This window comes from Microcaecilia unicolor, chromosome 5 (genome assembly GCF_901765095.1).
Source record: "Microcaecilia unicolor chromosome 5, aMicUni1.1, whole genome shotgun sequence".
NCBI lineage: Eukaryota > Metazoa > Chordata > Amphibia > Gymnophiona > Siphonopidae > Microcaecilia > Microcaecilia unicolor.
This window is the reverse complement of record NC_044035.1, coordinates 51,848,487-51,872,852: the sequence shown is the minus strand read 5'-3', so window position 1 is coordinate 51,872,852 and position 24,366 is coordinate 51,848,487. Positions and strand designations below refer to the sequence as shown.

The following is a 24,366-nucleotide window of genomic DNA, read 5'->3' as shown; positions in this document are numbered from 1 at the left end:
CGCAGGATTCTCGCGGGGACGGAGGCAGTTCCTGCGGGGTTCCCACGGGGATGGAAGCAGTTCTGCGGGGTTCCCACGGGGACGGAGGCAGTTCCTGCGGGGTTCCCGCGGGGATGGAACCAGTTCTGTGGGCTTCCCATGGAAGTGTAAGCTGCACCTGCACCAGCCTCTCATCTACCGAATACCAATTTATTTGAGTGCTGTCTCCTCCTCCTCCTCCTCTTCTTCCTTGCTTTAACAGCATAAATGTGGAAAGTCTTCCATTAAGGAGGTGGTAGAGTCACAAATGATGACGGAATTCAAAAAGGCGTGGGATGAACACAGAGGATCTCTAGTTAGAAAATGGAAGTTATATAAAAGCTAACCTTAAATGGCTGCATGTGTGTGGATATGTCAAGTGACACTTAGATGGCGACTCTGGCTGTGATGAACTAGAGCTGATACCGGGCAGACTTGTATGGTCTGTGTCTCATACATGGCAATCTGGTGTAGGATGGGCTGGAAAGGGCTTAGACAGCAACTTCAGTGGCTGGAACATGAGGACAGTGCTGGACAGACTTTTACGGTCTGTGTCCCACAAATGAGAACATGAATAGGCTGGAGTGGGCTTCGATGGCAACTCCAGCAGTTGGAACATAAGGATGGGGCCAGATAGACTCCTGTGGTCTTTGTTCCAGAAACACGAAAGAAAGACCATAATCAAGTATATAATATCACACTCGTTGATTTAATGATGAATTGATCATGAGTGTGACTATTGGGCAGAGTGGATGGACCGTTCAGGTCTATTTGCTGTCACTTACTATGTTACTATTAATCCTCTTTGCTCCCAGGCTGGTGCACAGACCTCAGCTCTGACACAGGCACGAGAATCAGATGTCACCTGACCTACTGGCGCGTGCATGTGGTGGCCTCTCAGCACACACTGCCAGTGAATCAGAGACAAATCTTACATGTGCGCACCAGAGTGTTCCAAGTTCCAACTTCTGTTCCTTCCTTGCCTACAGTGCTGTGGCTCAAATCCAGAAAGAGACTGAGGGAGCTGACTGGAACTTTCTTTTATGTACTATTAAATTCTTACGGGGATGGGTTAAATTCTTGCGGGGACGGGTGGGGACGGGTTGGGATGGTTTAAATTTTTGCGGGGATGGGTGGGGATGGGTAAGATTCCAGTGGGGATGGGTGGGGACGGGTAAGATTCCAGCAGAGACGGGCGGGGATGGGTTGGATTTCTGTCCCCGTGCAACTCTCTAGTTCGATTCCCACTGCAGGCACAGACAGCTCCTTGTGACTCTGGGCAAGTCACTTAACCCTCCACTGCCCCAGGTACAAATAAGTACCTGTATATAATATGTAAGCCACATTGAACCTGCTGTGAGTGGGAAAGCGCGGGGTACAAATGTAACAAAACAAAAAAAATATAGCTCTGGCTAGGTGATGTTACTTGATTCATTGTTGGTATGAGTTTAGTAATTGATCGATCTGTTTTGCATCCTGAAAGATGGAAGCCATTGGAAACATCAAAGATGACATGAGGCGGCATTTCCGGACAAAGCTGAGGAACATTTTCACCAAGTTGATCCGAAAGTTTGGGTGAGCAGGAGTAAGGGCTAAAACTTGCAGAAGGTAGCTGTGTTGTACTGTGCAGAGAACAGTGAATATAGGCACTGCCTTCTGATACCCTGGGGAGGGAGGTGGAGGGGAGTGAGATGCAGCGGTGGTCTTCATTTCTGCAGTGTATTGGCCTTGTAGGTGAAAATGGATATATATATGTATTTTCTGAGGCTGGTCTATCTAGTAGCACAGAATCTACCAAAACCACAAAGAATAAACTGTGCTTTTAAAAAATTTCATTTAATTTTTGATCTAGCACATCCCTCCCACTCCCATTTCAGGTTGATCAGAAACAGGGTTGGGATCTGCTGCCATGAGTCTTCATTTGCAGCTACCCAGAGGATTTTCCTTGTTACGTATTTCTACAAGACCCTCCCCCCCACCCAAAAAAAAAAAAATCATATGACAGTCTGGTCATTCCAGTCACAGTTCTGGAGCATTGGGGCTCCTTGAATCCTGTGGTCATGGGGACATGAATTCAGTTTATTTTATTCATTTCTAATCCACTTCTGTGTCCTGAGAGGTTGAAAGCAGTTCACAGTCTATTAATATATCATAAGACTTACATAGCTTTTCAGCTAGGAGGGGTTTTTTGTATTAGTTATCAGCTATGTAAAATAACTAATACATAGCTTTACAGAACTCAAAGAAAAGGAGAAAGAGAAAAAAAGTGTTCATTTTGGTTCAATAAAATCTAATCACAACTCAAATACCCAAATCTTAACCAATATATTAAATTCTATATTAATTTCTTGCCAATCTTATTACAGAGTTGGGGAGCTAATCTTCCGTGTACTGTTCATAATAGATCACTTTCTGCTTTGTTCAATTGAAGGAAGAATATCTTGTATGGCTCAAAGTGAATGACATGGAATATAAACCCTTAGAGTATCCAGGAAATAACCAGAATTTTAAATCTAATCCCAAATGATACAAGCAACCAATATAGTTCTTTTAACACCGAGGAAGCTGTACCCATCTTGTAGCCCTCTTAATAAGTTTTGCAGCCATATTTTGAATAAATTTCAGCCTAGTTAAAAACTTTTGTTCACTGTTGCAGTGACTAAATTGCAATAATATATCTCTCTGAAAATGATTTGTGTATAATACAAATGCTAATCTGTTTAGTCTCGATTGCCATAATGAATTACATGCTGTAGAAATCAGTTGTCGCCCCATTATTACAGATGATAAAGGAATTGAGACCCATCCACCCTCCCCCTCTCCCAAAGAAGGATTAACATCAAGAATACATTGACTACATTCCTTCCACTCACTGGTCCTTAGTTTTCTCAGGATTGATCTTAAGGTAGTTATCAATTCTTAACCACTGTAAACATCTTTGCAATGTTAAATTAGTGTTTTATAAACCATTGGTTATTGGAATTCAGATTTGTACACGATCTGCATAATAAAGTGTTCTAAATGTAAATAATCTAAAAGCATCCCCAAAGGCTCAAGTAGGTATTAAACAATATGGATGATAGAGTATCCTTGAGGAACTCCACATTTTTAAATGCTGGCTCTTTGACAAACCTGATCCTTGACTCTTTACATTCTTCATTTTCTATGTAATCGTTATACCGGCTAAGCACCTTACTTGCCAGACCCATGCTCTTCAAATGATTAATCAAAAGATAGTAATCGAGTAAATCAAAAGGTATAGTTAAATCCAGCTTGACTAACACCATACAAATTCTTTTGACGATAATCTCAGCCTTTCTAACAATGTGGAAATGTTCTAAGTATTGTGTTAATTGTTTTGCCACTCTTGCTTCCTTTAATTAGCCAATGAGATACTTGCTACTGGTCTAACTTATACCAGGACTCTGATCCACCTGTTTGTCTTTGCATTGGGTGTATAATAATAATTTTAACCTTAGGTCTTCATTAATAAACACCATCAGCCATCTCTTCAACTGTTATCCAGCCCCACTCAACAATTGGGGAGCCTCTGAGTTCAGCTGACAGTCGCCTTTACAGAATTTAACAAAAAGCAGGTCAATTTCTCGTAACGTAATATCAACAAATTTCCCCCTAAACACTTCTCTTTACTGCCCTTCAATTCCAGTTCCAGCCGATCTGTGTGCTCGTAATGTAACTCCATCTGCAAATTCTGTAGACTGAGTTTATCCAACACCCTTGTACCTTAAAATTTCAGCTTTTGTCTTCAAAATAAGTTGCCAGTTCCTCCACCAGGGGTGCAGTATAATCTTAATCAATGACTATTTCTCTCACCTTTCCCTCCATGGGCTGTTGCTAGAGGGTGACCGAAACTAGTTTTTTTTTTTTTTTTTTTTTTGCTGGAAAATGAATCCGCTGCCGAAATTCGCCACTCGTTATTCATGCAAACAGCCCCCACGTCCTTCCTCCTGTCCTTTCTCCAAACAGAAGGAGCCCCCTCCCCTCAGAGAAAGGCCCTTCTCCCTCCACATGTAACCCACCCTCCTTCCTTCTTGGCCATATTATTGGTGGTCTAGTGGCTAGTCAGGGCAGGAGTGATCCCTAGTTGCTCCTACCCATGCAAGCTTTACTGACAAATTGGCTGCTGGGACCATTTTATCAGCAGAGCTTGCGTAGGCAGGAGTGACTGGGGATCGCTACTTCCCCCTCCTAGACCACCAGTGATTGTAGGCCCAGGAAGAGGAGCTTTGGGGCCTACATGTGCCTTTGGGCCTGTGTGCTTCTGGAGAGGAAGGAGAGGGAGTTGGAGGCCGACAGAAACTGCTTTTTTTCAGTTTTGGCTGAAACCAAAACTGGCAGAAAGCTTTTGGCCAAAACTGAAAACTCAAGTTTGGTTGTGTGAATGTGAACCAGTGAGGGCCTCTGGGGATTGCCAGTGCTTGCAGTGTACATCCCTCTGCTAAAGTATCCAAGCCAGAATATAATAATTTAAATAAAGAAAGATTGTATTTTACCTCAAAGGCAAAATAGCCTCCACACTCATGGACTGCCTCTAATGAAAACTGAAATGAAAAACCATGGTGCTTTTACAGTGGCTGGCTTTGCACCACACTCTGAGTATGAACTGATGTCATAATGCCACAGCAAGGCTAATTCCTAAGGAGCTTACCATTCCAAATTTACAGACCTACCCCCCTTAAACAAAGCTGCACTAATGCTGAAACACAGCCCATTTACTTTGAATGGGCTCTAGCACAGCTTTGTAAATGGGGGAGGTTAAATTCTTGCTAAAGCTTTGTATCAAAAGCATTTATTTGGTGCACGCTAGTTAACATATAAACTATTGTGCAAGATCATAACTCGAACTGGACATAACTTAACTCTTCCTCCTTGATTCCCTAATCTGTCTGTCACACATGAACTTTACCACAATAACACTCTGTATTTGTCATACCAGAATTGGCGATCGCCATCACGGTACTATGTAAGCCACATTGAGCCTGCAGATAGGTGGGAAAATGTGGGATACAAATGCAACATATAAATAACTGGAGACTGCTCCTGCCCCAACTACACCCCTAGACCACCAGGGGATTGTAAGATATGCTCAGGGGGGCCTATGGGTGGGCGGGCACTCAGAGGGGTGGGGTCTGGGAGGAAGGGTAACTGCCTCCCTCCCCCCCCCCCCCCCACCTCTAAACAGGAAACGAGACAAAGCACAAATTTTCAGCCTCCGCCAAAAAATAGGTGGTCATTTTCAGCTGAAATTGAAAGCATGAACGAAAATTAAAATAACATTTTGGCCGAAACTGAAATTGGGCAGAAAAATGATTTTGGGCTGTAACTAAAATCGAAATTTGATTGGCCTCTAGAGGGAGTGGGGGCTTTGGGCTGCCAGTGCCAGCACTGTTCTAGTTTCAGTCCATATTCAGTCATCCATAGCCACCTCAGTCCCAGAGGACTGGTAGAGAAGACCTGATTTAGCGATCAAAATCTGGGACCTGCTGCCTGCAGTGCACAGCACTTGCGGCCCAAGAGCAGACTTAACTTTCCTTTTAGTCAGTCTTATACCCCTGCTTTTATCCACCCTGCATTTCAACTTCATTTTGAAAGCCAATATTATCATCCAGTGTGCATCACTCAGAAAGGAATATCCTGAATCCACAGGAGACATGATGGGAAATACTCAAGTTTTCATGAATTATTTGGTTGCTGGATTTTTAGGTTAAGCTGTTGTGAGTTCATGGTTTCCTGTTTTCTCTTCTCTTTCCATTTCCACTGTATTTAGCTTTGAGCTGGTGAAGAGCATGCTTCCTGTGGAGTGCCACAAGGTGCTGGTGAACATTCGAAAAACAGAGGCAAGAAATAAGAAACAGAAAGCCCTGAAAGAGGCAGCATCAGTGGATGAGGATGAGCTTCCTGTGTGGCAAAAAGGCAACAGGTAAAAGTACCAGGGTGCAGTCCTGCTGCTCCTCAGATAAGTGACTGGACCTCACAGTAATACCATCAACCTCTCTCGGGTGCTGGGCTGCCTTGCAGGATGAGTGATTCATTCTGAATTTTGAAATATGGTAATTTCTCACCAGTTTTGTAACACACAAAAGCACAAAAATATTGTAAAAATCTTTGTAAAACAAAAATGCGTAGATTAGTAAAACTAAGGAAATTTAAATATTGGCAGTTTTAGTTTTTAGGGTTCTGTTGGAAACAGCATGTCATTAAGTGTGCTGTGCTTACACTTCTTCAGCATCATTAGGCTTTTGAGAAGAGAGAGATGCATCTACAAATAAATGGGGGGAGTGAACTCTATCTAATGATCTCTGCTTTGATGGACACTGCTGTAGTTGGAGGAATATATACGGTGTCTGGAAAAAAAACGGGACCCCTAACATTTTTCCAAATAACCCATAAACAAATCGCTTTTATTTATTTGTTACATTTGTATCCCGCATTTTCCCACCTATTTATAGGCTCAATGTGGCTTACATAGTACCGGAGGGATGGTTATAGACTCCAGGGTGAATTAATACAGAGTGGAAAAAAAAATTACTATTATTGACAGTCGTTGCTGCAAGGTGCTATAAAAACTGATTGATCCTTGTTTCCAAAATAACGTCATTCAGGAAGTGACCATTAAGATCTGTTTTAGCAAAATGGTATTTAGTTAGTGGCATCAAAGACTTGTGAATGCATCAAAGTTGCAGGAGGACATTTTGAACACACATTATGAATTAACTAAGAACACCCCCCCCCCCCCCCCCCCCCCCCCGCTGTACTAATGTATTTTCAAAGGTCATACTAAGGGCCCTGTTTACTAAGCTGTACTATAGGCGCACTAGCATTTTTATTGTGAGATAACGGTAGAGACACCCATGGGAATATATGGGTGTGTCTAGTATTTAGCGTGCACTAAAAGTGCTAGTGCACCTTAGTAAACAGAGCCCTAAATGGTTAAACAATTGCATAGTATTTTGAGACTATGTAAGGGGTCCTGTGTTTTCTGGACACCGTGTATAAACCCAAAAAGGGGTCAGTTACTAAACTTGGAGAAACTTGAACCCAGACACAGCATACATCTATGTAGTATATTTAATGGTGTTTTGGCGTTGTAGAACATGGGATCTATTGAATTGATAGGTTGAAAATAATAATTATCAATGCTGATAAATGCCACCAAGGAAGGTGGCTATTTCTAATTGGATCCTGCTAATAAGGACTTTGCACTTCATCCCTTGATATCAGGGGTTTTATCTTCCTGTTTGCACACACAGTACCCAGGTGAGGTTTTATAGCACAACTGCCAGTGTTTCATTTCTACTTTTCAGATGTACATTTGCAGTAGTTTTTAAAGTTAATGCTGTAGAAATGATTATTAATAATAATAATAATAATAATAATAGTAGTAGTAGTACTTCCTGGGCAAATCATGGAATATTTTTTTTAGTTTTCGTATTATTTGAGGAACAGAAGAATTTGAAGTAAATATTTGAAATTGCAGCAGAATCATTTTAAGGCTTGAAAAATCTTCAAAGCAGCCTAGTCTGATTGGTTGGTGATACCTAGTTTCACTTGACGTAATTTAAACTGAAAAAAAAAATAGGGGAGTTTAAAGTATGTAACATGTTTTTTTCCAGCTAGATTTGTTCACTGAGAAATAGTCTGTACTGGGAAGTCCATGCAGTACTTTTTTTTTTTGTACTTTTGTGGTATAACACTTTTTTTAATATATTTTTTTTATTTACTGCGTTAAATTCATCTAACTTACAGATGTCAGTTATTTCTGAACAGGCCAAGCCCTTAGCCCCGGAGGAGTGATTTTATAAATCATTTTCCTTTTGCAGAGTATGTTTTACATGTGCAAAATAGCGGTTATAAAATTGTATAGGGGTATAAGTGTGTAAACAGTAGGCACATGGACACACATGTGCATCTGTCTCAGAGCAGGTGTAAATTTGTGCAAGAGCATTTGTCTACCTCTGAAGATAGTTCCGGGAGCCTGTTTATTAAAAACACGTAAGCACCTAAGTTGCCTTTATGTAAAACAGGTACACCGTAAGGACTTTTATAGCATGCTTTTATAAATTTACCAATATTGTATCTCCAGTCCCGCGGTGTGTTTGATAATGTTTTTAAGGTGCTTCTACCCACTGAGATTCCAAATATTTGCCTCCTATGACCTTCTCTGTATAACACAGTGGTCTTACCTGAAACCATTGTCATATGAGGTTGAATGCACTTTCAAAGGAAAAATGCATTCCAAGAAGCCAGTTTTTTGAGCAGAGAAGATTGCTTTCCTGAGAGAGATCTGTTTACATGCTCTTCTTCTGTTATCCTCTTAGTCTCTCTGCCTTAAGTTCTTAGGGTTTCTGGGCAGAGAGTGGTTGTCGGAACAGAAGAGCTGCAAGTTCATGGATATTTATATATGCATGTACAGTATGGGTGCAGAAACGGAATCTTTAAAGCTCACCCAGGTCTGATATTGTTTTGTGTCAGTTGCCTTTGTGAAATTTGTTTGGATTAGGGGCATCCAATATGCGGCCTGCCTCACCTTGTAATGTGGACCACTTGAGGTGTTTAGCAGAATATGTTTAAGAAGTGCAGAGCTACCGTTTTGTACTTAAAATATGTTGTTTTATGCATGTATTTTGGTGAGCTGCTGTGATCAAATTTAGTTTTTGGATTAGTGGGTTATAAATATTGTAAGTAAAGAAAATAAATAAAATAGCTGTTCATACATGAAGTCACAATTACAGAAGAGATTTTGGTGAGTGTAAATCATGCTGTAACACAGTCTTCGAGGGCCACAACCCAGTCGGATTTTCAAGATTTTCACAATGAATAAGCATCAGATTGATTTGCATGTACTGCTTCCATTGTATGCAAATAGATCTCGTGCATATTTGTCGTGGCCCTCGAGAACCGTGGTTGCTCACCCCTGCTATACTAGATTGTCCTCCATCATGATTAGTGAGATCAGTTTGCATATACCTGACTGGTTGGAAGGATCGCCAAGACAAGTTTGGGATATTGTGATACGAGAAAGTCCACTATGGAATTAGCACCCTTGTTTTCCTGATATAAATGAAAGATTACCTGTAATATAGTGAGATTGTGAACTTTCTTCATTTCACGGCAGCATCGAGGAGATCTTGGCAGATTCTGATGCTGAAGAGGAGGATGAGAAGCCAGTCAAAGGGCCAAAGAAACGGGCAAGGCAGAAGAGTCTGGCATGGTTGAAGGAGGGAGAGGGTGATGAACCACTGAACTTCCTTGATGCGAATGTTGCACAGAGAGTTCTAGGTAAGGAGCTGTATTCATGCTGCAGGCAGCTTAGGAACCTCTCTTAAAAATATTCCTCATTTTTGGATCTATTAAAAACACAGAGGTATCAGGTAAGTCTCTGACGGATTACTTAACACATTGGGCAGAAACACTCCAGACAAGTTGTGGAAGTATGACAATAGAATGTAAATTAAGTCTCGGGGTGCTGCACAGGCTAGGTTTTATGGAGCTTGGAAGCCTAGAGGAGGAGGAATCTGCCTGATGCCACTCTCTACTTTCCAAAAAGATTTTGCTAGCTCATATTTTCTATTATGAGAGTGAAAAAGTAGCCTGATCTCAACAAATACTAGACTAGTCTGATTTATAAGATATCCTCAATACATTAGCATGAGACAGATTTGCATACACTACTTAGAAACACAGGCCATGTGGTCTTTATCTGCCTTCATTTTTCTGTCTAGTCTGCCCTTCCATGCTGTCTGCTATCCCTTCCTCTCCCTTAGAGATCATACCACCTCCACCAGAAGACCATTCCCAAATTCTATTTCATAGAAACAGAGAAAAATGAAGGCAGATAGATTTGCATTCAATGTTCTTTATGTCATATAGATTTATTAAACAACTTCACAAAACATGGGTAAATAAATTTCAATATAGTTGTAATCTTGTTACATATAGTATAATACCACAACTATGAGTTATTCCAAAATCTTTATTACGTACTTTTATATTAAAATACTATGAAAATATAAAATCACATCCTTACAGTGCTGCTCTCCACATGACCTAAGCATATATCACCACTATCCTTTATATTATACCAAACAGGATTAATAAAGATCTTCTCAAAAAGTGATGTACTTAACTCAACAATCCTCCACCAGTTAGTCCAAATAGAAGTCCACATTGCCCCGCAAAAAGCTGACATGGTGAAGTAGTTATATATCCAAAACATGCTCCATAGTCGGTGTACGAGTTAGTTGAGTCAACTTTCAAAGATGTAACAATCCCCGAAATATTATGTGCAGTCAGGTGCCACGACATTGTATATCACCATAAAACAAGGGCAATGATGCTGAAACTTGAGCCCGTCTCTGTAAATTACTTTATTACCCTTGTTTTATGGTGATATGCAGTGTCGTGGCACCTGACTGCACATAATATTTCGGGGATTGTTACATCTTTGAAAGTTGACTCAACTAACTCGTACACCGACTATGGAGCATGTTTTGGATATATAACTACTTCACCATGTCAGCTTTTTGCGGGACAATGTGGACTTCTATTTGGACTAACTGGTGGAGGATTGTTGAGTTAAGTACATCACTTTTTGAGAAGATCTTTATTAATCCTGTTTGGCAGAAGGGTTGCGGGCAGTATTTGGTATAATATAGTAACATAGTAGATGACGGCAGAAAAAGACCTGCACGGTCCATCCAGTCTGCCCAACAAGATAATTCGTATGTGCTACTTTTTGTGTGTACCCTATTTTGATTTGTACCTGTGCTGTTCAGGGCACAGACTGTATAAGTCTGCCCAGCACTGTCCCCGTCTCCCAACCACCAGCCCCGCCTACCAACCACCGGGTCTGGCACAGACCGTATAAGTCTGCCCAGCACTATCCCCGCCTCCCAACCACCAGCCCCGCCTCCCGCCACCGGCTCTGGTACAGACCGTATAAGTCTGCCCAGCACTATCCCTGTCTCCCACCACTGGCTCTGGCACAGACCGAATAAGTCTGCCCAGCACTATCCCCGCCTCCCAGCCACCAGTCCCGTCTCCCACCACCGGCTCTGGCACAGACCATATAAGTCTGCCCAGCACTATCCCTGGCATGTGGAGAACAGCACTAAGGATGCGATTTTATATTTTCATAGTATTTTAATACAGATTTTGAAGTACGTAATAAAGATTTTGGAATAACTCATAGTTGTGGTATTATACTATATATAGACTTATTGAGAATATCCTGGAAATCAGACTGGCTAGGCAGTCCATCAGGGCCAGATCAGGAAACGGTGCCCTCTGTCTGGTTAGAGCAGTAAGCAGAGAACCACTTACTCTGTGACCTTGGGTAACCTGTTCCACCTTTCATTGCCTCAGGTACAGTTTAGATTGTGTACCCCTCTCAAGACAGGGCAATGCTTACTGTACTGAATATATTAGGATTTATTTATCTTATCTTGAGCTACTAATGAAAATGCTCGAGCTGACTCCAAAAGGTTTCAGTGTGCTGCTTCCCAGTGTGAACAACTTTAAAAGAAAGTGGGGGGGAGTGGGACTTGGAATAACGAATAGAGCTATTAGGAATTATTATTTTTTGTAGTTTTCTGAGATTCCCCCAGTTGTAGATCAGAAAATCATCCCATAATACTATGGGGTGATTTTCCTAGCTAATTCCACACCTATGTTGTACATAAACAAATCCACTGGAGGAGGCCAGTTGGGATCTATGAGCACCTTACTAAACTACAATATTCTTAATTTAGTCACATTTGATTTCATGCTCGATTAGGTAAGCTCTAAGCCAGTTAAGTTTTCAATAAAAATAACACACAAAAACAGCCACAGTATGTGATACTGCAGAAATTTTCAGGGGTGATAGCTGACTACCTTTTTCTTCTTTTTAAACTAGCTACCAAACCAAATGTGAATAAGGATACAAAACTGAAGCACAACTTCCAATTCACATCAGATGGTCGTCTGATTATCAAAGAGGATGAGGACGACATCCAGTCCAAAGGTATGGTGGAATCTTTTTCACTGTCTTCAGGAACTGAAATGCTTTATTCAGATCTCAAGAATGCCCAGAATCTGCCACAGAACTGGCCAGTATCACCTCAACTGATGGACCATTTCAGGTCTCGTCTTCTGTTAAAATGCTGACAGAGTGAGTTCTAAGTCCAGCACCCTGGTCTTTCCCATGTTTTCTTAAGATTTCTATGACATGATCTAAAGCTAGGAATGTCATTATGTATTTTGTTTCATATTTTGTAATGACTTCTTTTTAGCCCCATTGTACTCAAAATTGTACTGGAAAATGTGGGGTATAAATGTCATAAATAATCCAAAATATCCATAAAATAACTGCCTATATTCCATGATTCTCCAATAAGATTGGTTCAATGTGAATGATGGTCAAAGATATAAGAACAAACTCTAGGAATATACAATAATTAATACGTTAGTCAAATTCTCAATAAGCAAAAAAAGTCGAGCACTTATCTGTTGCCCAACAGCGGCCACATCCGTTTCGCTTGATTGGCTTCTTCAAGGGCTGTGCATCGACATGGATAGCATTGATCAATTTATAATTACGTTGTGTCCTGTTGGCTGTTGAAGCTTTGTTGCTAACAGCACACAGACAATTGTGTTTATATAAAAAAAAGTGTTATACAAAGACAGCATTGAGGATTTTTAAAGAACAAAGAATAAAGGTTGAAGAAATATTTCAAATGTTTATTAAAAAATAAAGTAAAAAACAAACAACGAGATTTTTATGACCAGTGATGAACACCACGCCTTCAGTTAAAGCCGCCGAAAATCAAAAAGTAAGCGGTAGGGCATTTTGAGGTCTTTTCCTCATTCGTTATAAGAAAACTTAAATATCGAAAAACAGTGTTTAAGTAAGGAGTACATATTGCCATACTGATTTACTGGACTCTTCACATCAGTTGTTAGTCAAATTCTCAAAACATCTACTAATCAGAGACAAGTAAAATTATTTAGTTAAAAAATTTTTTTTAAAACAAGCTTTGTTTCTTTTGAAATTTTAGTCAGGGCTGAGAGGGTGGGAGGAGTTACAGTAGGTGAGGTGGAAGAACAGCAGACTAAACTGAATGGAGCCATGGTAAAGGCAACAGGTCCACTACCATGGCTCCATCCTCCCATACTCATTGAAGTTTGCGTTTTAACCATGGCTACTCTATTCATTTGATCCCAGTCCATCCATGCTGCTGCTGTTAGGGGCCATATTCACTGCTCTGTAAAGGTTACCCCAGTTCCTGCTTGGGAACATATTTATTATCTCATTTGTACCCCACAGTTTCCCAACAGTGTCAGGCTCAATGTGGCTTACAGCGCACCATAGAGGCAGACGCCAATGCAGTAAAATGAAGCTAATACAGCAGGAAATGGGGAAGAGTAGGAATTGACGAAAGGAGTAGGGAAACCAGGAGGGATGAGGGAAGGGGAATGTGTCCAAAATGTCTCTAGATCGATGCGCATCCAACAGTGGAGACACATGCAGAGGCCGTGGGATAAGCATTTCTGAATAACATGGTCTTTAGTGATTTCCTGAAAGTTAGATGGTTGGTGATGGTTTTTATGGTTTTCAGCAAAGAGTTGATGTTGGGCACCAAAGGGGGCATCCTTGGCCAGAATTTTCTAGGAGTTTTGGTAAGATGCTAGTATGGTAAATTCTTCAAGACATACTTGAACATTTTTCTTCCTCTCAAAGTTTCTGTCCAACTCTCAAACACTTCTTTATTCTAGAAAAGGAAGTTGATCAGATGGGATGTTATGTAGTAATGTGCTGAATATGAACTTGTTTCGTAAAAGGACATGGAATCAGTAATGTAAATTTTCTTGTAATTTTCCAGCAGTGACATCAACATAAGTATAGTAAGGGGTTGTTTTTATTTTAAACCTGGTTACCATTTTGAGTAGGGCTGTATTTCAATTAAAAATGTAATCACGATATTAAAGGTATTTTTATCAAATTTCTGACCAGTCCCAAACTCATTTCCATACCTTTCCCATTCCATTCCAGAACTGAGTGATATTGCTTTTACCAATAAACACACCTGAATTCCTGCTTTGATAATGAGTTGTGGTCAACTGCACACATACTGATGTTCACTGATCTCTGTTAATAGCCAGTCTGTCACATTTTTAAGATTGAACTGTGGGTCTTGCGGGGAAATGGAAATATGTTTTTTTTTAAAAATACATATTTCCATTTCCATTAGCTCATAGAAATTGTATTTTCTTCGTGTCAGTGTTGGTTCTCTATTTACTGTTTTAAATGTTAAAAGTCCTGGGCAGGGAATGACTGAAGCACTCCAAACCTGATGTATAATAAAAGTACTAAAATATGACCTTATCTTGTCACTAGTTTCAAACGCGTCCTTAGAGATTCAAGTCAGAACATTGAGATTTGATGTGTGACTCTATTCTTTTCCTCTGCAGGAGTTGATGAAATGGCTGAACTTATGCAAGAAGTTGGCATTCAGAGTGTAAGTGGTTTTCCTGAGAGTTGGTTTCATTTTTACTGCCTTTTTCTAGGGAGTCTTTTTCAATAATACATTTTTTGATGTGCCTCCTGTTTTGTATTGGCCTACACATAATAGTACATGTTTTTATCTGCAGAAGAAGGCACAGAAACAAAGGTTCAGAGAAGGTGGCGACGATAACGAACCAATGGAAACTTCTTCCCAGCCGCAGTACAAAGGTGAATCTTGATATTTTCTAAGACAGTTGGCAGTAAGTCATGCTGTGATAGTACCTGTGCATCTGTTGAGGTTTTCTTTTGGGTTTTGAGCTCAGCACTTGAAATCTCTGACCAAATATTTTAGGAGGAAAAAAATTGTATGCTATAATTATACAACTTAGAGCACTCATTGTCCTTCTCTGCTCCTTCCTGGCTCAAATGTTTGTTTTTGTTTAATGTAATAATCTTTATCTTATTTAAAACAGCACTTTTTACAAAATATTGTGTTCAACGTGGATGGCAGAATGTTAGAATCTCAAAGAGAAATATCAAAATATCACTGGAAGTAGCACATATATATCAGATGGGAGGAAAAGGCCTCAAAGAACTCCAGTCAAATACCTATAGAGCTTTTCAAACTGTTCATCATTGGCAAAAAAAACCTGTTCACCTAGTTTTTAATTTCACAGTTATGCAGTCCCAAAATAGTGCAAAAACGTCAATCAGTGTTTCAAGAACAAATAATGCTGCACTTATCTGGCTTCCTTCAGTGCTTAGTCCAGTCCCCGCACTGACTGTGGCCAGCATTTCGCTATTCTGTTTCAAGGTGTAGGGACTTTTCTTAGTGCTTACGTCTTGCTGCTTATCGTGGCTACCAGATAAGTGCACCATCGTCAGTGATATTTTGAGGATAATTCACCCAACCCTGAGAGAAATGCTTAGGTGCATAAGTACGTAAGTATTGCCATATTGGGACAGACCAAAGGTCCATCAAGCCCAGCATCCTGATTCCAACAGTGTCCAATCCAGGTTACAAGTACCTGGCAAGATCCTAAAACAATACAACACATTTTATGCTGCTTATCTTAGAAATAAGCAGTGGAGTTTACCCAAGTCCATTTAATAATGGCTTATGGACTTTTCTTTTAGGAAGCTAGCCAAACCTTTTATAAACCCCACTAAGCTAACTGCTTTTACTGCATTCTCTGGCAGTGAATGCTATGTTGAGTGAAGAAATATTTTCTCCAATTCATTTTAAATTTACTACTTTGTAGTTTCATTGCATGCCCCCTAGTCCTAGCATTTTTGGAAAGATTAAACAAGCTATTCACGTCTACCCTTTCCAATCTATTCATTATATTATAGACCTCTGTCATATCTCCCCTCAGCCGTCTTTTCTCCAAGCTGAAGGGCCTTAGCCGCTTTAGCCTTTCCCCATAGGGAAGTCATCCCATCCCCTTTATCATTTTAATCGCCCTTCTCTGTAACTTTTCTAATTCCACTATATCTTTTTTGATATGCGGTGACCAGAATTGCACACAATATTCGAGGTTCAGTCGCACCATGGAGCAATACAAAGGCATTACAATGTCCTCATTTTTGTTTTCCATTCTTCCAGAATTACATCTCTGGATAAGAATCTTAGGATTTCTTGGTTCCTGTTGTAAGACTGGGCCCTCACAGCAGATGATGCTTTTAAGCACTTTTCTAGCTGCCACCATGGTCGGAGAATTAGTTAATTTAATTGAGTAAAGAAAGTATGTCGGGAGATGGTGTGGCAGCATTGTTAAAGATAATTACTGTGTTGCTGTACTCTGCCTCCATCTCTACAGTGCAGAGGTCACTGGGCTCCCTTCCTCAGCACTTTGGAACTGTTTTGTGCCATGTGTACACCATTGTCTACGTAATAGCATGTAAAAGACAATACAAATTAAAATATACACACATCGTATAAAGAATATAACGTTTGAAGCTAAATGTGAAACGTTCAGTTCTGTTTCATCACCAATCAGGAATCTCATTATAATGTACATGGCAAACGCATCTGTCAACAAATTCAGTTGCACTGATAACTAGACATTGAAATCAAAAAGTGTTTCTCTATAATAATGAATGAAAGGTCCAATTTGTCAAACATATTTAAGGAAAGCTTTTTGTAGTACTGACTTCCTGGAACACAGATGTTGCTTCCAATAGTAGTTCCACTCAGCAGTATCCCAAGCAGCTGGGTCTGTTTCAGTGTATTCCAGTCTTTGGTTTGATAAGTTTCACACCGTCTCTGCTAGGGAACAGTTCCACTAATCACAAAACAGTTCCAGTGACCCTACTGCTTAGCAAGAAATATGACTGTTATACGCTCAAAACTGTTGGAAAAGCGTGAAAGCACAGCAGGCTGAAGTCTAACTGGAAAGGAGAACGCCATTTGCTATTATTCTTAATTGTGTCCAAACAAAATATGTTAGGGGTAGCAGACTTTTTGTAATATAGGTATCAATGTGAAGCTAAAGGGCTAATCTGCATAGGCGCCATTTAATTCAAAATCTGTTTGTGGGAGCAGCTGCTCCCCTTGCACCCCACCCCGCTATGCCTCTGTTCTAAACACACACCCTCTGCCTCCTCCCTTAGGTGGCCTGGGCTCCCTTTCCTTATAAGTAGTTGGTTTTATGCAATAACAATGTTTTTTTTTTTAAATACTTTCTCTATACCATTTTTCTTATGGGAATGCCTAGTTACAGACCTGGACTGCTGCTCCTTTTAGGTTTTTGGGATGACAGAAAGCTCACCACCTCTTCTTCCTCCCACTTCCCTTTCTGAAATGTTTCTTTCTGCAAGCAGAATTTAGGGACTCTACCCTCCCTACTCTGTCCCTTTGCCTCTCGGGACTTGAAGTCTTTTTTTTTCCAAGCTCTTTACCTTTCAGCAAATATGTTCCCTGTTCCCTTTACCTGCTCTGCATTCCTCCAGGATACATTGTAAATTCCATCATATTTTTTAAACTACTGACCCAATTTGTTTATAAAGGGAAATAAGTAAAGGAATCAGTTACTCCCAAACTTCCGACCTTGAGGCCTAGCTGTCTTCCAAATTGGGGCCTGTCTTAAGAATCAGTGTGTGTGATTTTCTGATCCATAACATTTTCAGTTTTGTCAGGATTTGCATTTAATGAGCTGGCCTTCAACCAGTGTTTAATTACTGAGAAGATGTTCTCAGACACAGAAAATATAATGTCTGTTTTCCGTTGACAAGCAGGATTGAGTTGGGCACACAAGTGAATGGCATCACATGTGGGGACGAAACAACTCTCCCAGAGTGTAAAGTGTGCACATGCACAGCCCTTCCTGCACTCTGCAGTCTCCTCACCTCCTAACACCATACTCCAGAAATGTATATCATCTTGAGCGGCAGACATCCTGAATCAGAGGGCATCTCAGTGCTCTCTCTACCTATCATACTTCAGTTGATAACATTCTAGCTGCTCAGTGTCCCATTACTTCATATTTTATGAATGGATCTCTCTTGTGTCTAGCCACCACTGCAGAAGCCCCCTGTCCTATCTTTTGTTAACTTCCCTTATGAAGTAACCTTCTGAACCACTGGAATCCACTGCTCTTGAGCACCTTACATGCAAATGGTGTTCTTAGTAGCTGTTAGCCTCAACTAGAAGAGTAAGTGAAATCCAAGCCCTAGTAACCTATGAATCGTACACTCAATTTCATTATAAGAGTTCTGCATACTCATCCAAAATATTTGCTAAAGGTAGTAACTCCTTTCCACTTAAATGAAGAAATAACTGCTTTCTCCATTCTCTTTAAAACCTCGGATGTACTCGTGTGAGAGAGCCCTTTATATACTAGACTGTAAGCTGGCCCTCATGTACTGCCTAAAAACAATTGAATCAGTCAGGAAGTCTACATAGCTTTTTTTCTTTTCCTTTGACCCCCCCCCCCCCCCCCCCCCCCATGGAAGTTTATTATAGTTTGCCAAAAGAACTTGAGTAAATTGGCTGGCATCCTTGATGAACAGACTGATACGCCTCTAAACTCTCACTAAATTATTCATTTCAGCTGTTGTGGCTCTTCTAACGTCTGCTTTGCTGGATATAATTTGTAAAGTGGCAACATGGTCCTTACTTATACTTTGATTTGCAGTACTGCTTGGACAGAACCATAATAAAGGACAGTACTTTTGTTTTAAGCTATTCTGGCCAGTCTGTTCATGTGAAGTTGCTACCCTTGTATTTCCGTTTTCATTCTGGACTGCTCTCAAGTACGGGACAATGCAAAAAGAAGTGAGCAGCCCTAAGCGTGGGAGTTTCCACCTGTGTGCTAGTCTTGCTTGTCGACAGAGATTGTTGCTTTTAATTGAAGATTAAATCAGGCACACAATCCCTACCACCTTCCCTTGCCTGAATTCTTGAGCTTTGGAACTAACTGAGTTGCTGAGAAGACTGCCGCACATACTCAGAACTTTACATTAACTTCTGAGCTTTGAGAGATCTGTTGTCCTGTCAACATGTTAACATCATCATCCACTAGTGTGTCTTATCAACTCTTTAGCCAATAGAAACCATCTGTTACAGGTGAGTAATGAGGTGTATATCTATAAATGGGAGAATATTTGAATGTCATCTGCTTAGCCATAGGTTTGACTTGTGCTTTTCTGATGTGTATTTTTATAATGCAAGGAAGGAGTTTTCCAAGGTAAGATGTGTTGTTTTACCTCTCGCAGCATCCTGTGATTGACATGTAGCACACTCTAGGTTTCTCAGACTGTAGTTACTCAGTGACCTGTCTACAATAATACATAAAGACTTGATTTAAGAAAGCTAAAGCTGCTTACTGGGGAGATCATATTACATAGTAACATAGTAGATGACGGCAGAAAAAGACCTGGACGGTCCATCCAGTCTGCCCAAGAAGATAAATTCATGTGCTACTTTTTTATTTGTACTGTCCTCTTCAGGGCACAGACCATATAAGTCTGGCCAGCCCTATCCCCGCCTCCCAACCACCAACCCCGCCTCCCACCACCAGCTCTGGCACAGACCGTATAAGTCTGCCCAGCACTATCCCCGCCTCCCACCACCGGCTCTGGCACAGACCATATAACCGTCGCCCAACCACCAGCCCCGGCACAGACCGTATAAGTCTGCCCAGCACTAGTCCCGCCTCCCAACCACCAGCCCCGGCACAAACCGTATAAGTCTGCCCCCGCCTCCCAACCTGCAGCTCTGCCACCCATATTAAAGATTCTTGCTGGGAAGGGATGTCTGAAAAGTAAAAGGTTCATACAGCTAAGAGAGCCACCGCTCCAGATCAGGCAATTATCTCTGATCCTGCTGTGCAGTCTGGCGTATCCTCAATCGTGAACCAGCTTTCTAATAAATATTCAGTGCATGATCAAACTTTGATTGCTGTTATGTTCTGAAATGATGCAGCCTCCGCTGGCACACTCTCAGAATGGCACTTTGATAGTGTTGAATCAAGTTTTAGATGGTCTTTTCCTGATGGAAAATTGCAGTGAGCCCACTGAGATTCTAAAGCCTTTTGCTTTCTTCAGACTGATGTGCCTTTTATTTCCATCATGGTTATCCATCTTTTGATAGGTCTTTGAACCGTGGTTTGCTTTCATACTGTACATTCTCCGAGGACAAGCAGGCTGCTTGTTCTCACTGATGGGTGACGTCCACGGCAGCCCCTCCAATCGGAAACTTCACTAGCAAAGCCCTTTGCTAGCCCTCGCGCGCCCGCGCGCACCGCGCATGCGCGGCCGTCTTCCCGCCCGAAACCGGCTCGAGCCGGCCAGTCTTCTTTTGTCCGCACTCGGTACGGTCGTGTTTTCGCCGTGTCGAGCCCCGGAAAGTCGACCTCGCGCGTCCAATTTGTTTTGAACGTGTTTTTTTCCTTCGGGAAAGCTTTGTCCTAGTCGGGAAGTGCTCCGGAAACCCCCCGCCGGGTTTCGTGTAAATCCTCCCCGTACTTCCAGCTTTTTTGCCCCGGTAAGTTTTCTTTCGTCGTCGGGGTAGGCCTCATTTCGGCCTCGGTCGAGATTTTTTCTCCCTCTAAATTTTTGGTGCTTCAAATTTCGCCATTTCGGCTTTTGATTTCGCCGGCGTGATTTTTCCGCCCATGACATCGAAGCCTTCCAGCGGCTTCAAGAAGTGCACCCAGTGCGCCCGGGTTATCTCGCTCACTGATCGACACTCGTCGTGTCTTCAGTGTCTGGGGGCCGAGCACCGCCCTCAGAACTGTAGTCTGTGTTCCCTGCTTCAAAGGCGGACTCAGGTAGCGAGACTAGCCCAGTGGAACGTGTTGTTCTCGGGCTCTTCGTCGGCATCGGCACCGGGATCTTCGAGTGCATCGACGTCGTCAGCGTCCAGACCATCTTCCTCGGCCGCCCCTGCATCGAGTGCATCGAGGCATCGGGCCTCTGCATCGGCGCCGAGACATCGGATAGCTGCATCGACGTCGGTGGTACCAGGACCTCGTCTGCTGATGTCGTCGGACGGTGGTGCATCGGGTGGAGTGCAGGTGAGGGCTGTCCATTCCCCTGCTGGTGGCGGTGAGCCCTCGGGTGGGTCTCCTCCTACCCTGAGGGCTCCTGCGGTACAGCCCCCCCGAGACCGACCTTCTTCAGTCTCGGCCCCGAGGAAGCGACGGATGGATTCGACGTCCTCCTCGTCGGTGCCGGGGAGCTCCGGTGACATGCTTCGGAAGAAATCGAAGAAGCATCGACACCGGTCTCCTCCCCGTGTCGGCACCGAGAGCTCTGGGTCGCCGAGGGATTCGGCACCCAGCAGGCATCGGCACCGAGAGGACCGCTCACCCTCTGTTCAGGAGGTGTCGATGCGCTCCGCTCTGGACAGCCCGGAACAGCCTCCACGCCCGGAACAGGTACTGACGTCGACGCCTGCATCGACCTCTCAGCCTTTCTCTGCAGCCACTCTAAACGAGAGCCTCCGGGCCGTTCTCCCAGAGATTCTGGGAGAGCTGTTGCGCCCTACCCCTCCGGTACCGGCGGTGCTTGCGCCTCCGGTACCGTCGAGCGTGGCGCCGGCTGGCCCATCGCCCAGGTTGAGGTCCCCGACGTCGGTACCGCGTGCGGTGCCGACCGCGGCCACCTCCCAGGAAGGCTCCCCGACTACGTCGGCGGAGGGAGCTTCGCCGATGCGGGCGAGGGAGTCTACCTCTCGACGCCCCCATCGTGGACGGGGTTCCACGGAGTCGAGCAGGGCGAGGTTGCAGACACAGGTCCGTGAACTTGTGTCTGACACCGAGGGTGAGGCCTCGTGGGAGGAAGAGGAGGATCCCAGATATTTCTCTGACGAGGAGTCTGAGGGTCTTCCGTCTGATCCCACTCCCTCTCCTGAGAGACAGCTTTCTCCTCCCGAGAGTCTGTCTTTTGCCTCCTTTGTCCGGGAGATGTCTACGGCCATCCCCTTCCCGGTGGTTGTGGAGGACGAGCCCAGGGCTGAAATGTTTGAGCTCCTGGACTATCCTTCTCCACCTAAGGAAGCGTCCACTGTTCCCTTGCACCATGTCCTGAAGAAGACATTGCTTGCGAACTGGACCAAGCCATTAACTAATCCCCACATTCCCAAGAAGATCGAGTCCCAGTACCGGATCCATGGGGACCCAGAGCTGATGCGCACTCAGTTGCCTCATGACTCTGGAGTTGTGGATTTGGCCCTAAAGAAGGCTAAGAGTTCTAGGGAACATGCTTCGGCGCCCCCGGGCAAGGACGCTAGAACCTTAGACTCCTTTGGGAGGAAGGCCTACCATTCCTCTATGCTCGTGTCCAAGATCCAGTCTTACCAGCTCTACACGAGCATACACATGCGGAATAATGTGCGGCAGTTGGCGGGCTTGGTTGATGCTCTTCCCCCTGAGCAAGCCAAGCCTTTTCAGGAGGTGGTCAGGCAGCTGAAGGCGTGCAGAAAATTCCTGGCCAGAGGAGTTTATGACACTTTTGATGTTGCGTCCAGGGCCGCTGCTCAAGGTGTGGTGATGCGCAGGCTCTCATGGCTGCGTGCCGCCGACCTGGAGAATAGACTCCAGCAGCGGATTGCGGACTCGCCTTGCCGTGCGGATAACATTTTTGGCGAAAAAGTCGAGCAGGTGGTAGAGTCTCTCCACCAGCGGGACACCGCATTCGACAAGTTCGCCCGCCGGCAGCCTTCAGCTTCTACCTCTACAGGTAGACAATTTTTCGGGGGAAGGAAGACTGTTCCCTATACTTCTGGCAAGCGTAGGTACAATCCTCCTTCCCGACAGCCTGCGGCCCAGGCTAAGCCCCAGCGCGCTCGCTCTCGTCAGCAGCGTGCGACTCAGCAAGGCCCCGCGGCTCCCCAGCAAAAGCAAGGGGCGAGCTTTTGACTGGCTCCAGCAGAGCATAGCCGACATCCAAGTGTCAGTGCCGGGAGACCTGCCTGTCGGAGGGAGGTTGAAAGCTTTTCACCAAAGGTGGCCTCTCATAACCTCCGATCAGTGGGTTCTCCAAATAGTCCGGCAAGGATACACCCTCAATTTGGCTTCAAAACCTCCAAATTGTCCACCGGGAGCTCAGTCCTACAGCTTCCAGCACAAGCAGGTACTTGCAGAGGAACTCTCCGCCCTTCTCAGCGCCAATGCGGTCGAGCCCGTGCCATCCGGGCAAGAAGGGCTGGGGTTCTATTCCAGGTACTTCCTTGTGGAAAAGAAAACAGGGGGGATGCGTCCCATCCTAGACCTAAGGGCCCTGAACAAATATCTCGTAAAAGAAAAGTTCAGGATGCTTTCCCTGGGCACCCTTCTCCCCATGATTCAGCAAAACGATTGGCTATGCTCTCTGGACTTGAAGGATGCCTACACACACATCCCGATACTGCCAGCTCACAGACAGTATCTGCGATTTCAGCTGGGCACACGCCACTTCCAGTACTGTGTGCTACCCTTTGGGCTCGCCTCTGCGCCCAGGGTGTTCACAAAGTGCCTAGCTGTGGTAGCAGCGGCGCTTCGCAGGCTGGGGGTGCACGTGTTCCCATATCTCGACGATTGGCTGGTGAAGAACACATCCGAGGCAGGAGCCCTGCAGTCCATGCAGATGACTATTCGCCTCCTGGAGCTACTGGGGTTTGTGATAAATTACCCAAAGTCCCATCTTCTCCCAGTGCAGAAACTCGAATTCATCGGAGCCCTGCTGGATTCTCGGACGGCTCGCGCCTATCTCCCAGAGGCGAGGGCCAACAACTTGTTGTCCCTCGTCTCGCGGGTGCGAGCGTCCCAGCAGATCACAGCTCGGCAGATGTTGAGATTGCTGGGCCACATGGCCTCCACAGTTCATGTGACTCCCATGGCCCGCCTTCACATGAGATCTGCTCAATGGACCCTAGCCTCCCAGTGGTATCAGGCCGCCGGGGGTCTAGAGGACGTGATCCACCTGTCCACGAGTTTTCTCGAATCCCTGTATTGGTGGACGATTTGCTCCAATTTGACTCTGGGACGTCCCTTCCAAATTCCTCAGCCACAAAAAGTGCTGACCACGGATGCGTCTCTCCTGGGATGGGGAGCTCATGTCGATGGGCTTCACACCCAAGGAAGGTGGTCCCTCCAAGAAAGCGATCTACAGATCAATCTTCTGGAGTTGCGAGCGATCTGGAACGCTCTGAAGGCTTTCAGAGATCGGCTGTCCCACCAAATTATCCAAATTCAGACAGACAATCAGGTTGCCATGTACTATGTCAACAAGCAGGGGGGCACCGGATCTCGCCCCCTGTGTCAGGAAGCCGTCAGCATGTGGCTCTGGGCTCGCCGTCAAGGCATGGTGCTCCAAGCCACATATCTGGCAGGCGTAAACAACAGTCTGGCCGACAGGTT

The 24,366-nt window shown here is 43.8% G+C and overlaps 1 protein-coding gene across 1 annotated transcript in view; it reads left to right on the top strand.

The window, feature by feature from the left end:
- RRP12 (ribosomal RNA processing 12 homolog) overlaps nucleotides 1-24,366 on the top strand; it is a 156,606-nt gene that overhangs the window by 113,328 nt on the left and 18,912 nt on the right. Inside the window, exons 26-31 of the mRNA XM_030202877.1 lie at nucleotides 1,502-1,593; nucleotides 5,807-5,959; nucleotides 9,155-9,318; nucleotides 11,936-12,043; nucleotides 14,491-14,537; nucleotides 14,671-14,752. Of these exons, the coding sequence (XP_030058737.1) occupies nucleotides 1,502-1,593; nucleotides 5,807-5,959; nucleotides 9,155-9,318; nucleotides 11,936-12,043; nucleotides 14,491-14,537; nucleotides 14,671-14,752 (646 nt within the window). The remainder of the gene's footprint in view (nucleotides 1-1,501; nucleotides 1,594-5,806; nucleotides 5,960-9,154; nucleotides 9,319-11,935; nucleotides 12,044-14,490; nucleotides 14,538-14,670; nucleotides 14,753-24,366) is intronic.